This window comes from Aedes aegypti, chromosome 3, assembly GCF_002204515.2.
Source record: "Aedes aegypti strain LVP_AGWG chromosome 3, AaegL5.0 Primary Assembly, whole genome shotgun sequence".
Taxonomy (NCBI): Eukaryota; Metazoa; Arthropoda; class Insecta; order Diptera; family Culicidae; genus Aedes; species Aedes aegypti.
Window position 1 is genome coordinate 407,421,092 of NC_035109.1, and position 15,826 is coordinate 407,436,917.

Genomic DNA, 15,826 nt, shown 5'->3' on the forward strand with positions numbered 1-15,826 from the left:
TATATAGGAATTTGCCCTTCTTTCTAACATGACTTTTTCTTTTGCGTAATATTTATTACAACAGTTTTTTCACATAGAAGAAGGAGTATCTGAATAAAATATAAAATACCAATAAATCATAAATACTAAATAACCCTTACTTTTCAGATGGTTTGATATTATGCCAAATGTCCGACATGCCAAATGACCTTTACTTCACATATGGTTTGATATTATGCCAATTGATTCTTACTTTACATATGGCTTGATATTATGCCAAATGTCCGTTATGCCAAATGACCCTTTATTTTCACATTGTTCAAAATTATGCCAAATGACCGTTATGCCAAATGGCTGTTATGCCAAATGTCCTTTATGCCAAATGGCGTTATGCCAAATGACCTTATGCCAAATGACTTTATGCCAAATGACCCAGACCCACAAAAAGCGCCGCCTGAAAGAAGCGGAATGTGAAGAAATGGAACAGCTGCATTCATATGGTATGCCCTCTTCAACATCTAATCCAATTTCTCTCGCCGTTCCCTTACGGTACCTATCCATCTAGTATTCATTGCTTTCTTCTCCATGCTCCCTCTTACATCGAGCAAAATAGACCGATATGCCGATAAACAAATTTAAAAAATATGATACCATCGACCGCGAAAAGCTATGGAAAATCATGGACGAGTACCTACAGCTTTCCCGGGAAGCTCACAATACTAATAAGAGCAACGATGGACGGTGCGCAGAATAGCGTGAAGATTTCGGGTGAACATTCCAGTTCGCTCGAATCCCGCCGGGGACTTCGACAGGGTGATGGACTTTCGTGCCTGCTGTTCAACATCGCGCTAGAAGGTGTCATGCGGAGAGCCGGGTTCAATGACCGAGGTACGATTTTCACCAGATTCAGCCAATTTGTTTGCTTCGCGTTTGATATGGATATTGTCGGCAGAACATTTGGAACGGTGGCAGACCTGTACACCCGCCTGAAACGTAAAGACAAAAGTCGGCCTGGTGGTGAATGCGTCAAAAATAAAGTACATGCTGATAGGCGGAACCGAGCGCGACAGAGCCCGCCTGGGAAGCAGTGTTACGATAGACGGGGATACTTTTGAGGTGGTTGATGAGTTCGTCTACCTCGGATCCTTGTTAACGGCTGACAACAACGTAAGTCGTGAAATACGGAGATGCATCATCAGTGGAAGTCGCGCCTACTAGTGGCTCCAGAAGAAAGATTCACCCCCGCACCAAATGTACCATGTACAAAACGTTTATAAGACCAGTGGTCCATGCTATGGACATAAAGCATGGACCATGCAAGCACTTGGAGTGTTTGAACGAAGGGTGCTTAGGACGATCTTCGGCGGAGTGCAGGAGAACGGTGTGTGGCGGTGGAGAATGAACCACGAGCTCGCTAGGCTCTACGGCGAACCCTGTATCCAGAAGGTTGCGAAAGCCGGAAGGGTGCGCAGGGCATGTGGCAAGACTACCGGACAACAATCCTGCAAATATGGTGTTCGCGTCGAATCCGGTTGGCACAAGAAGACGTGGAGCATGGCGGGCGAGGTGGCTTGATCAGGTGCAACAAGATCTGGAGAACGTGGGCCACAATCGAAGTTGGAGAGACACAGCCATGGACCGAGTAAATTGGCGTAACATCGTTAACGAGGTTTTATCAAATTAATTGTTGATGACCAACTAAATAAAATAATAATTTTGTTGATAACTACCGTAAGGACGCCATCCACCGCTCATTTAAGATCATTTCCAAACAATTTTTCATTTAAAAAATTGGTGCTTAAAGATATTGTAACCCGATTTGCGCTAAAAGCTAGATAATTGTATTGGTTCTATGGTAAAAATATTTATCTGGCTTAGAAATATGCGAATCCCTAAGAAAAAATAAAAAAGTATTACCCACTTACGGGTCCTATTACCGCTTATCCAGAAAATAGGGACCCATTCACCGCTCATGTGTGACCCATTTACCGCTCATTTTTTAATTTGTTTCTTTAAAAAATATAATAAATGGAAAACACGATTTTTATTCGAAATGTACCCTTTATGAATAGAAAGGCTTTGCAACAAAGATCGTGATATGCAGATTTGAATATTTATTTACTTTTTACATGTTTTTGACGCACATTTTAAAATTAACAAAGATTGATTTTTTTCTTCGATTAGATTTCCGATTTTTTCTTATTTCTCTCTGTCCCTTTCATAGTGATTTATGGTTCAAATTCAGTTTTTATTTGTCAAAATGCTCTGTACTAAAAACATCAATTACAATTCAGTTCTTTTTGCAGGATTTTGACAATGACTTCCTCCTGGCCTTCAATTTACGCTTCATCTTTTTTTCTTCATTTTTGATTTCCTGATCCTTTTTCGTCTTCTCTCGTTCTGTCCGTTTTTTGAGTCTTCTCGCATTCAATTGCTATTTTTTCTTGCTCTTTCGCATTCAAATATGCAATAAAAGTCTGACTTGTCGCTACCGCAGGAAGGTGAAAATTTTGTGCGTGATGATCGTGAGATTTCTGCATTTCCTTCGGAAATGGAAAAACGCTTTGAAACATTTCATCTACCGCACAACTTGAAGTAGGAACCATTACAGACGAACAAGTATTTATGGAATCTTGGACGTTTGTCGCACCTGCAGAATCTTCTAGGGCAGCAATCGACACGCCCGTTTCCTCACTGATCGGCAAGGTGTATTCTGCCCATACTCGCAATACAGTCCCATCATGAAAATTATCGTGTCGAGAAAAAAGCATTTAAACATGAGTGCCCTTTTCGTCTTTTGTCGCTACTTGTAGAAGTTGAAATTAGTGACATTGCTGAACATGTTTTCAATGCAATAGAAAACAATAGTTAACAACTAAAATAAATTGAATCATTGGATTTTAATTGCCAAATAAGGGAATTAAATCAAATGGGACTCGTTATCCGAGTATTTCTTTAGTCAAATGCAAAAATACCCGCATACCAGTCCCATTACATGGGGCTCGCTTACTTTGTTATCGCGCACCTTGACACATTGATGTTCACAAACAATTCCAAGTCACTTTTTCTTCTAAAGCTGTATAGTAAATGCACTCGTATATTTTAGTTATAAAAATGTACCTTAAAGTTATCAAACTGAACGGAGGTGGTGTCAGTGATATTCAACATGGTACTGATTAAATGAAGATTTGATTCAACCGGTGTGGTCGCACTAAACGGACTGTTTGCTGAATCCACTCACTGTACGTGGGTGTTGAATTTTCATGTCAAGGTAGCACTAGCAAGAAAACTAGCAAGTTTTGGTCAGCTTAATGATGATGAAGGAATTCCTGGATAATATTGCCGTGTGTAGATTAGATGAGAAAAATTAGGTGCTGTAGTGTAAACAATCCGTTTGATCATAGAAATGCTACCGATAATTCAAAATTCTGCGATGTCCGAAAAAGCTGTCACTACATACCGTTAGATGGTGATCCTGCCAGCGAGTAAGTTGATTATGGATCAGAGGGCGATAGATAGTCTGCGGTAGCATTGACTCAGAGGAAATTTATATATTTAATTCATTTTGCTATAGTTGATGCTGGCAAGAACAAAATCTACCCCTTCAGTGAAGATGGCATTAAAATACTACATAAGAATAAGTAAAGTTGTTAAATATAAATCATTTCTATCACCGTTATTGTACTTTTTCTTCTTTTGTAGGAATGAAAATCATAATGCAAAAGTCTAGAAATCCTGACGGGAGTAGATTTGTTTCAATATTTTTGTAATAAAATAATGGGACTGTTATGCGGGTACTTTTCATATGGGACGCACCTGGTTTGGTATTTTTTTCGCATTTCATCCATACAAAAATAAAATTTTAAGATTGATTTTAGAAAGAACTCTAAAAAATAACACTATTCCTGAAGCTAACTCAAAAGTGGTAAAAATTCAAATGGGACTGTTATGCGAGTATGGGCAGTATTGTCCATCTGCAAAAAATAGGCACAAGTTTTTTAATAAGCTGTTTATAATTTGTGTATCAGATCTTTACCTTCTGGAAATCCCATAAATCGCTCTCATCGTCACTTTCGGCGTGAGTGTTTCCTTCAATTTCACGTTTCCATTTTTTTCCAAAATTGGAACAATTTGGTTTCTTCCTTTGCTCCACTGCCTAAAGTCTTCTTGTTTGCGGAATTCTCTTAGCTGATCTTCGGAAAGGCGTGCTTCAAACACGTCGAAAAATTTAGTATCGGCCTGTTCAGCCTGAACAGGTTCTGCCAAAATATTGTGTTCATCGAGAGTAGATGGGTTTGTCGGCATTGAAGCAAAGTTTACAGCTTCTGGGTTCCATGGGTACAAACCGCTCTTTTGAAATCTACTTTCAATTACTTGCTCCTTACTATCGAAATTATCGAGAGCTGTTTTGAGTAATGGGCAAATTTCTGACTTCGTGATGGTACGCATTCCGTGTTTACATCGGAAATCCAACAATGAGTCCTCCCAACGTTTTTTCATTGGCCTGAAAAAACTTACATCCAATGGTTGAGTCAAATGGGTTGAATTGGGGAATAAGCAGATGAGTATTATTTGATGTTTTTCACTAAAGTTTGTGCTCATAAGCGTTGCATGGCTTATCGACAAATAGCAGTACGGGTAGAGCGACTTTTTTTTCTAGCCATGGTTGGAAAATGTTTTTTAGGAACTCATAAAATGCATTCCCTGTCATCCATCCGCTATCGGTTTTGCCTTTTCCCCAATCAGCTGGAGCACTACGGATGATATCACCAGGGAGTCGACATTTATACGGAAACATCACGAGTGGTGGAAGCAGTTTGCCATCAGCACTGGCAGTGAAGAGAGCAGTGTAGCTTTCTTTCCCGTTGTTTCCGAAGTAGTAGGTATGCTTAGACTGCTTCATGGCCAAACACTTACTTTTTCTGACAAAAATTAAAAATTCTGTCTGGACAATCCAGAAGGTAAACCAGATCTTCTTGGTCCAAGTTGGTATGCACTTCACCAAACCATCCCAAGTAACAATTTTAGTTTTACGAATTACTTCCAGGGTGCTATAAATAAACGTCTATAAAACCACGGTCAAGGCATTGTTGCCTTCATCGCATCCCCCAAAACCTCTTGCAGATTAGAACGTGACTAGTTGGCCCACTCTGAAAGAGGCTATGAAGTGTATCATTATGCCACACTAATAAAGCAAAATAGCATTTATGGTAGCTATTTTGAGGCCACCTGTTCTAGATGAATGTCGCTTCATCTTGAAAATGATTTTATCATAACGTCGGTCTTGACGGATTTGTTCTAACGTAAACAAAACAAAATAAGATTGAAAACACATATGTGATAATTTATTTCGTAGTGCTTGCTAAATATTTGAAGTGATTTATTTTGATATAGTGTTCAAATCTTTAGTGCCGCGTGAGATTTACTGTGAAATTTGATGAAAAAGAAGTTAAATTACGTGTCCTCCCTCTGAAAGTGGTTTATTTTAAGTTATTTAGCATTTGCTAAAAGAAACCGCCAGGAGAAGAATAAACCATATTCAGCATTTCTTGGTTTGTTTGGGCAGTAATTGTGCTAAAAGTTATATTTAGTCAGTTTAATCATAGAACCGTAGCATTTTATGAACGAATTCATGGAGGAAATTTGATTTGAAAATAGTGAAATTGTGGAAACCGGTGTGAAATTAATATGGCGGAACCATAATTGATTGATTGTTATTGACAAATGCTGTTTTGTTATCATAATTACATTAATAAGGGCACACTGTTATGATTCGGCATTTGTGGATGTAAAATTGTCTCAATAAATGCTGATTGAAGATGATTCAGCTTTTTTTCGCTTTTTATGGTAACTCAGCAGCATTTATCAAAGTTTGACAGTTCGGGCGTGCTGTTTCGAAGAATATACCCAAAAATATGAAAACGGATATCAGTTTTCCCATTAGGAATAAGTGTTCTTTAGGAATAACGCAATATTGGTGACGTTATATTGGTGTGACATGTATTTAATTTGCTATGTTAATGGTGTTCTTGCATCCTATGAGTCAAAGTACTGATTTTGGAGGTATAAATAAGGTAAGTCATCCAAAACCAAGTGGAAGTCATGTAGCTTAGAAGCGGCTTTTTTGGCAACAAGCTGTATTATATGCGTCTATTATCATAACCGTAACAAATAAGAGTCGTTCAGCCACGGCAAGCAGTTGAAATAAGGTATTGTATGCTGCAATAAAGCTGGTTTTGTAGCTACAAAATTTTGACTTTATGTTTTGGCTCTAAAAGGTTTTGAAAACAGCCAAGAGCCGAATTACAAAATATCATCTTTTGGCAACGTTAAATGTCGCCTCTAAGTATTATAGCAATCACGTAACTGTCATAAAACATCAATAAATCCACACGAAAGCCAAGTTGCTGTGGAATTGTTACTTGGGCATGCTTCGATTTGCTCCTTTGTGATTGTTGCTCTGTACCGAGCTAGGACACTGGGTTTTCGGAGAGATATTTCTGGGTGCCGCTTCAAGAAAAGGCGAACCCATTTTTCCCCGGTATACCGTTGTTGAATGGAGTGCCCTTTTTTGTCTGCCTTACGAATTGTCCTACGCTTATTCGAAGCTGCTTCATAGTAACGGGAAATCCCGCTTGGGCGAGAGAAGTAACCCAATTGACAATTTTAGATTCTTCGTGTTCTGTCAACACGGACTCTTTGCCTGGTTTGGAACCGACTGGATATTTCTCTCGTAGTTTGTCTCGAAGTGTTCCAGCGGATATTCCATGCTGTATCGCCGATTGACGGATGGACATCCCGCGTCGAGCAACCATCAAGGTATTTTGAAAATCATTTTCAGAGTATGCTTTTCTTTTTCGAATCGAAGCCATTCTAAAAAGAGATAAATAAAAACAAAGATTTACAAGCGGTGATTGGAGACATCTGGTTCCAAAGGGGCACCATTTGCCGCTCATACTAATTAGCACTTTTTCCGTATAGAATAATTCATTAGCGTAACTTGAACTCAAATCTAGAGGGGGCTTGACCCTTCTGATCGAAAAAATCTCTTAAGTAAAGCGTATACTTAGCATGAGAATAAAAATTTTCTAGGGGGGTCTTGAACTTTTCTAGGGGGGTCTAAGCCCCCCCTAGCCCCCCCCCCCCCGTTTTTACGCCAATGGAATAATTGATTTATCCAGATAAAAACACTTCAAATGAACAGTACGTACCTAGATTATGATCATTGATGGAAACTTTAAGATCAAATCGACGAAGCAATGCTTATTTTAGCTTAAATTCACGGAGGTCACTTTTGATCGGCCATAAGGCTGATACGAATATTAATTTTCTTTTATATAACCCCCCCCCCTTCAAAAATCCGAAAATTTTGAAGGGGAGAAAAAAAAAGATTCATCATTTTTTGACATCAGTTAGTTTTTTTCAATTTACGAAGTAAAAAACAAGTAAAATGATGATCCAGAGGGCGATTAAAAACAGTTTAACAACTATCATTAAAAATAAAAATTCGAAAAAAAAAACTTTTTTTTCAGTTTTACTTTTTTGTTCCTTATTTATTTTTATCCCCCCCCCCCCCCCCCTCGTACCTTCCAAGTGGTCTCGGACATAAAAGAAATTTAATATTTGTATCAGCCTAATAACAATAACAAAACAGTGACAATCATTGCAGTGCACCGCAAGAAATATTTTTTTTGGTGAAAACAAGGTGATGTAAACACTCCCTGGGCTTGGGATTATATTTTCCAGGGAGCGATGAATTTTGATAATTGATCGCTGTTGTTAGTAGTTTTGATTAGATGTTGGGTAAATTTCAAAGCAATGGCAACCTTTTTATTACAAAATTTAGATTTTATCTTCTGACCTAAAGATTCTGGTTAAACTACTGTACTATGCAGTTGGGCTGCACTACGCTATCACTCATCAAAATTACTTTCACTTCGGGAAAATATAATTTCAAACTGGCGAGAAGATTACAGACTGAGGGTGGGTTAGGAGCACAATCAGACCAGAATGTGCAATGTGGGGTAGTAATTGGGAATGCCATTGACGGTTTGTAATCTTCTACGAGGTTTTCGAAAACCAACAGGGCGCGTGCACCGGGTTGCGGATAGGAGCAAAGGGAGATCAATAGCATCTACCTAAAATAATAGAGCAAAAAGCCGTTCCATGATTAGGTAATGTTTAGCGATCTTCTATGGTGTTCTAGTACTATAAAATTCTTCACTCACTGGGAATTCTGGCCTTGATAATATCAATAGTGATAAAAACATAAAATAATACCTAATACTTAATAAGTACAATGTAGCTTTAATGTAGTAATAAATGAAATAAAATCAATTTTCTATACTTGACAAGGTTTTGAAGACAATCAATGAGTGAAAGAACTACCTATTAGAAAAGCCACATCAGCTAAGTCTATACATATACAAATGTTGGTCATAGGGTCATGGCGAGCATTCGATATGTATGTCTATGACTGATTCTGATCTAATAGGGGCACTAGAAGACCACGCGGACAATTTCGAAACAAATTATTTTTATACATCGGTCTTACGTTCCGAAAGGCTCAGCTATGCTGCAAAGTAATTTTATAAGTTATTCATTACTGCTGTTTAATTGTTTATAATTCTAACAAAACTACATAATTAACTTATTACTAATCACTGTTCCTATATTCTCTTTTTCTCTCCTTCTTATCTGTTGCATGATTATGAGCATCACTAATATAATGCATGAGCATGCACAATAAGAATAATTTCAGGATTGAAAGCAGTACATGGATACCTGGATAGAATAGCTTCGAAAAGGGCGCTCAAAATATAATATTTCTGGTCAGGGAAGTATTTCATCAAGGGTATGTAAATTTTTTCCATTATTAACACCTAGATCACACAAACAAATGAAATAATATCAAATATTTTTCAAATATTTTTATATAAATCAGCATCGTCAATCAGTGTAAAAACAGATAAAGTTTGTAAAGTTATCACCATCGATTAAATTGCGCTCTGTATAGTAATGTTCAATCAGTATCAAAATCTCCTAAAGCGTCGAATTGTGCCATCAGCAGCCCTTAGCATCACTCTCATATTGTTATTATTTTGTTGTTTATAAAATTTCTAGAAAGCGATCAGCATATTCTTTCTAACTTGTACAATGGCCGATCTATTTGGAATTTTAATAAGTCAAATCAAACTTCAAAACTCAAATTAAATTGCTTTCAGCACATTTACATTTTGCAGCATTAATCGCATTAATGTGTCAAGTCTTCTCCATTCCCTATACCCTACCCCAACCCTTCTTATCCTTTCCGATGGTGTTCAAGTGGTCCGCATAGACTATTACGGCCATTACCTATCCCTTCCCCCGGCTTTGGACTGACTTGCGCTCTCTTTGCCCCACCAAACGCTGCAAAATGAAAATGAAAATGAACTAACTCTAATCCTAACATAAAATTAGAAAGTTGGTAAAGACAAGTACAGTTCCCATTTACAGTTGGGCGTCGTTCATGAGCATATGAAACTTGGTTGAAAACCTTCTAAATTTGTTTACAAAAATGTTTTTCGACTATTCCATAAGTTCTGGAGGAAATTTCAAGAAATGATTTAGGTATTATAGTGATTCTTTCTGGAACACCTTTATGAACTTCTCAAGGCATGCTACCTGTAATTTTGCAAGGAATACTCAAATAAATTCTCTCACAAATTTTGTCAAAAACATCGTAGAGCACTGCAACTCACCGATTTTTCCAGTTATTACTTCTATGTGATTTACCACATATCCTAACTAAGTTCTTCCTTGTTCAATGGTTACGGTTAATGTAAATAAAAATAAAAAATTAAGAGTTGACCACAAGGGGAAGGGGATGTAAATTACCAAAAATATAACCACGTGGTTCATGGAGGACCCCTTGCAGATTATTTTATGTCTTGTTTGTTTTGGAAGACCCCGTCTCCGTATCCGCACACAGGACCAGGACTACTGAAGATCGATGGCGGGAGGATAAGGGGCTTCCATTGAGCAAACGTCTGTGCGTCCCGGTAACTGCATAATGGTTGAGGAGTGGTCGATGTTTGTAGCGGCACTGAAACCAATGAGTGGATCAGGAGCTGTACTGATTGAATTGAAAGCGTACTTGCCTAGAGTAAGGTGGTTGGAAAATCACCTGGCCTCAGCACACATAGGGCCGGGACGACTGATGAGCGCTGACAAGGAAGGCACGACTATGATGAGAGGTTCGGTGGCTTCCATAGAGCCAACAATGTTGCGTCCCAGAGCCGGATTCGATGGTTTGAAGGAAGAACAGGTTGTTGAGTTTAACCTTCCAGTCGTGGCGCGGTTTGCAACCGTCAGAACCGCCACGCCGCTGCTGTGTACGAAAAGCGAGGTTTTTTCACCAGTGTTGTACAAAATACAACAGCGCGACGACTGAAGTGTTAAGTTGGCTTCACCGGCATTTTGATAATAAATGATTTGTGGGCTTCGTAGTCGTGCGGTTAGTGTAACCAGGCATTTAGCCGCATCGTGCTAGGGAGTGTGGGTTCGATTCCCGCTGCAGTCCGGAAAACTTTTCGTGAGGAATGTTTTCGGATAGTGCCACTGGGCGTTGCATGCTAGTCCGTTGTCTAGTGTGGTGCTTCCTTCAAAGGGCATAATGCCCACTGGAAGCATTAACGTGTCAGTGTCTTTCTAAAAAAAAAAAAAAATGAACACGCTATTCTCGTGAGGCTGGCTTTCAATCGATAAGATCGTTGGTTCGTTGGAGGGACTGGAATTTGATAAAGTTTCTACAGTTTGGGTTTGGTCCACGACATAGCGTTCATTCTAATTTTGACAGAGAAACAATTAAACGATATCAGCATATGATGTTCTGAAAATGTTGTTCCAACGTCTTACCGGAACCAGTTGCGGAATGTTAGTTCATTGAAGTTCAGCATTCATCAAAGATCAATAAAATTATTTCATTTATTCTGTTTCCGCATTTCCAGGGTACAATCATCAGCAGCATTCCATTCACCGAGCCGCAGCACGTGTCGAAAATTTTGGTGTTCCTGCGGCAGCAAGCTCTCTTCAATCAGCTACTGACCAGCTGTATCCGGAATAACGGTTCGAGCAGCACCCGGATGAGCGACTACGAACATCTGGTGGTGTTTGAGGTGGCCGCCCTCTCGTGTCAGTACATTACGGTTTCCCTGGAGCACCCTTTCGAGGAATCGATCGCCATGGTGGAGTTCGATCTGCGGAACATCCTTGCGATTCAAGTTCGGGTGTTTTGCAACGGTTACGAAAGCGACGAACGAATATCCAAGCAGGTTTCTCTGATCGTCCAGCGCACGATGTCGATTCCGGTGACCCTGCGGGGGTTGATGAAAATCTGGCAAGAGGACTACGAGGTCAAATTTAAAGGCCAAGGGAACGGCGGGGGAAATGGCACCGTGGATGAGGGAAATTTTAGCTTGTCTATGGGCCCGGATGAAGGCGGAGGGAACGGTCCAGCAGGACCCGGCGGAGGAGGAGGAGGAGGAGGATCGGCTATGAACGGTCAGCATAACGGAAGCTTGAATGGATCCGGCATGGAGTTTTGCGATGTTAAAAAGGTGAAACTCGAACCGATGGATCAATCGAAGAAACGCCGTGGAGTGGAGGATTTTTGTAGAAGCCCAAAGAGTAGTAAGGTAGAATCGGAAGAAGGTAACGAAGCGATGGATGAGGAAGACGATGATGATGAATATGACGAGTCGACAAACTTGAGCAGTGGCGACTCGAACTCTTTGGGTGAAAATCAACAGACGAATGCAGGACAGTCATCATCGTCGACGGCAGCAATGGGAGCACCGGCCCCAGTAAGTACCGTAGGACCAAGGAACTCGGTTTCAGGCAATGCCAGTGAGAGCTCTGGAAATAGTTCCATTCTTGGGAGCTTGGATTTTTCCTCTCTTGACCCCGATCTAATGCGATCGTCGAATAGTTCGGATCTGGACGACACCACCGAAGTCAGTGAACCGGAAGTTAAAGTTAAGTCAGAAGAACCTTCCTACGCCACATCGGTCAGTATCACCCCGATCGGAGTGGGGAAATCTACGAGTTCGTTGACAAATTCCGTCCTGAACAACATCGGTCTGGACAAACGACCCGGAATCGAGATTATCCCACTGGCCAATGCTGGTACAAATGTGCCCTCCTCGATTACCATTACCCCCATTCCAATGGGTTCCTCTGGAGGGTCTTTGAAAAGTAGCAGCGATAACAGTGGGGACAAAAAGCTTAGCAGTAGCTCTAGCGGAAGTATCCATCGGAAAAGTGGAAGCAGCAGTAGCAGTAGCGAATCCGATCGAGCAAAGCTCGAGAAGAAAAAGAAACGAAGACATGAGGAACAACTGGCCCAACTGCAGCAAATGGGACCACCGCACAAGATACTCTCCAAGAGCACGGATGGTCCCGCTTCGCCATCGGGCAGCTCTCGAAAATTTTCCGTTTCCCCTGTTCCGTTGAAGAGTGGGAGTGGCAGCTCGTCAAGTCAAATATTTCTCTCCAGTGGAAGCCCTGGTTCGGGGAGTAAATCCAGCCCCAAGCACTCGCCAGTACATCACAGCAGTCCAAAGCATCAGGGCAGCTATGGGACGTCCTCTCCGAAGCATATTTCCGGTGGAAGCTCTGGTGGGGGAAAGCCAAGTATGTCGGCACTCAAATCAGCCACCAGCAGCGGTTCTCCCAGCTCGAAAAATGGCTCGTCCGGTATTGGTGGCAGTGGCAAAGACGAAGGTTCATCCGGGAGTGGGAGTAAAAGTAGTGGGAGTGGTGGATCATCATCCTCCAGAGATCGCGACAGGGACAGAGATCGAGATAGGGGCGAGAAGAGATCGGGATATTCTTCGTCATCTAGCTCGTCCAGTCCAAAGCTTAAAACTCCTGCTGTCAAATTGAAGCAGCTGGATTTGACCAATTGTGGTTCTACAGTGAGTGCCGGCGTTCAGCTGGAGTTAATGAATAGCAATAGTAGTGGAGGAAGCAGTTCCGGAAGTGGTAGTATTGACCTGACAGACAGTGGACTGTTTGGAATTGGTGCAACGGATCTATCGAAAAATGCCTCGGCTGCTGCAGCTTCTGCCGCCGGAATGCTTCTGCTCCAACAGGCAATGAAACGGAAAGGCTCTCTCAGTGCTGTGATCGACAAGCTCAAATCCGCTCAAGGGGGCGACGAAAGTTCCCTGATGCTACTCCCAGAGCTAGCTCAACAAGCGGGATTTTCCTTGAAAGATGCCTCCACACCCGGTAAGACTGCTTCCTCTTCTCTACCAGTAGCGTCATCATCGTCTGCATCAAGCTCAACCTCTTCGACTTCGGTTTCAAGTGAGTTTTAAATCAAACCAAAAAAGCCATTTAGACAAATCACTAACCTCTCCTGTTCACCTCATCCACAAAACAAAAATCAGTAGAATTAAGGTTCGCTAACATCAAGTCAAACTCATATTTAAAGTAATCCTTGTGTGCTTCCACAGACCTCACTGGCGCTTCCCTTGGTTCGGCATCAGCAGCTGCAGCAGCGGCTCTGGCAGCACACTTTTCCTCAGCAGCCGCTGCAATGCAGGGTAAGACCTCGGAATACATGGTCAAACCCAGCTCGGACGGAATCAAACTTACCATTCAGAACAAGAAAGGCTCGAAAAGTGGAAGCAGCAGCTCTTCAACGTCGTCGTCAAGCTCCAAAAGCAGCAGTTCCAAATCTGGAACTAAACCGAGCATTTCAAGCGGATCTCTGCCCCCGAAGAAACTACCAAGCTCTCAAAGCTTCAGTGGCGCTTATCCTCCAACGTCTGGAAGTAGCAGCAGCAGCAGTGGGAAATCTTTCAGCTCTGGTTCATCATCATCATCTTCTTCCAAAGCACCGTTTCAAAAGTCAAGTTCATCCGGATCGTTATCGAGCTCTGGTAGTTCGATGAGGCCATCGTCTAAATCGAGCTCGTCGTCCTCTGGGAGCAGCAAGGACAAGTCTCGAAGTAGTTCCAAATCGTCATCGTCCTCGTCGGCTGCTGCTGCCGCTGCTTCTTCACTTATGGCCACAAACGCTGCCATGGCAGCAGCAGCCCAAGCCGCCGTCAATGCCAATGCTTTGAACGTGATGAAAATGCTTGGCCTCACGTCCTCCATTCAAAACATGGAAGGCTTCGTCAAGACGTTGGACACCAAGTTTCAAATTCCGAAGCTTTCCGCCAGATCCGGTGGTTCATCGGGAAGTGGTCCCGGCGGAAGTGACATCGAAAAGCTGAAGCAAGAATCTCGCCCTTTATCTTCTTCTTCGGCACCTACCACTCCACTGTCGAATGTTGGCCAATCGCCGACCGGAAGTAACGATTTTTCCCTCCCATTCAACAAACTGCCAGGTGATGTTTCGCCTCTGCATTCGACCCTATTGCCGAACGTGATGCAGAAAATGTTTTCCGGCCACGATACGTCGATGCTGATGAGACGATCTCCGAATTTGGACCATCAGTCCTCGAGCAATAGCCGAGATGGATTCTCGTCAATCTATGGAAAAGGTTCTACTACTCCAACGACCCCCACTGGGTCCGTTCCGCCTCCCTTTCCATCGCCAGGCAATGTGCAGAGCCACGCAATGGACTTTTCCAACAGCAGTGACTCTGCCGATGCCAGTTTGATGCGACCTCCGTCTCGCCCCAGCAGCACCATGTCAAATCACAGCTCTTCGGATAAGCTCATCGATGCCACCACCAATAGCAACTCAATGGACGGTCTTCGGAGCACTTCGCCTGCCCAAGCCTTGGCCGCGGCAGCCGTTGCCGCCCAGCTAATGAACAAGCTCGACAATACTCAGCAGTTCGTTGCTGCGCTGAAGAATCATCACCATCATCTCAGTGCTCTCAGTCTTAGTAATGCTGCTGCCGTGGCCGCGTCTCAACTTGCTGCAGCTGCTGCTTCGGCATCATCAGGTGGTTCCGCCGGTCCGGGACCTGTAACGTCGCCGACGTCTGTTTCGGTTCACATCATGAAATCGCCCGTTCCCAGCCCTCTTCCCTTGCATGGTGGCGGAGGTGCAGCTTCCAGCAGTTCCGTTGGAGGTCCTGATGAGGACGAAACGCTCGTCGGGGTCAGCGGCAAATGACAATATCCTGTCGTCGCCCTGTGCTGTACATAGATTGTAATCAAAAACGTATGGAAGTTTCTTACGTGAAACTCAAACACTGTTCAATACATATTTAAAAGTATCGAGAGAAATTAGTATGACCACTTAAGAGTCGTTTCATTTAGCGAAGGAGGAATGTTCCGCAAATTGAGTCGCGTTCAATTTGGTGATTTCCCTACCGAGAGTGTGTTTATCGACGATAAAATGTAGTCTTTCTGAGATTGTAGCAAAAGGGACAAAATTTTAGGCAAAAGAGAAAAGAGAAAAATCTTTAGATGAGATTTGGGTACCACGTGGCTCTTCTCCAGAGGGAAGGAACGTTAGGATTAGCTATTTGAAAAGAGTGTTCTGGGACAGCATCGCCGTTGCGAAAACAAATTAAGGAAAAAAAGTTTATTATTTAGTGAGTATTACTGAGAATAAAAGGAATGAGAACAAATCAAAACCGCGTTTGAGTAGGTATGGAACGCTTCGAAATATTTGTGCCTGTTGCTGCATCCGTCCATTGGAGCAGTCCTCGAAAAGATTTAGTACATCCCTTACTGCAACGCTGGGGAAAAGAGCCGCTATGTCGCTATCTCGTTATTCTCGATGTTTCCTGACTCCTAGTGGGAAGGGATTCGGCATATTCTGGAATTCCTTGACTAACCATTTCACATGAAAAGGATAGGTCAGAACATACATGAGGTTGGCAAGGTTGTGTAT

At 42.1% G+C, this 15,826-nt stretch overlaps 1 protein-coding gene across 3 annotated transcripts in view; it reads left to right on the forward strand.

The window, feature by feature from the left end:
* LOC5569131 (mediator of RNA polymerase II transcription subunit 1) overlaps nt 1-15,566 on the forward strand; it is a 44,765-nt gene extending 29,199 nt beyond the window's left edge. For all 3 annotated transcript variants that reach the window (XM_021848431.1, XM_021848432.1, XM_021848430.1), the window contains 2 exons: nt 10,968-13,329; nt 13,479-15,566. In XM_021848431.1, the coding sequence (XP_021704123.1) occupies nt 10,968-13,329; nt 13,479-15,100 (3,984 nt within the window). In that variant the 3' untranslated portion in view covers nt 15,101-15,566. The remainder of the gene's footprint in view (nt 1-10,967; nt 13,330-13,478) is intronic.
* The last annotated feature ends 260 nt before the right edge of the window (nt 15,567-15,826 follow it).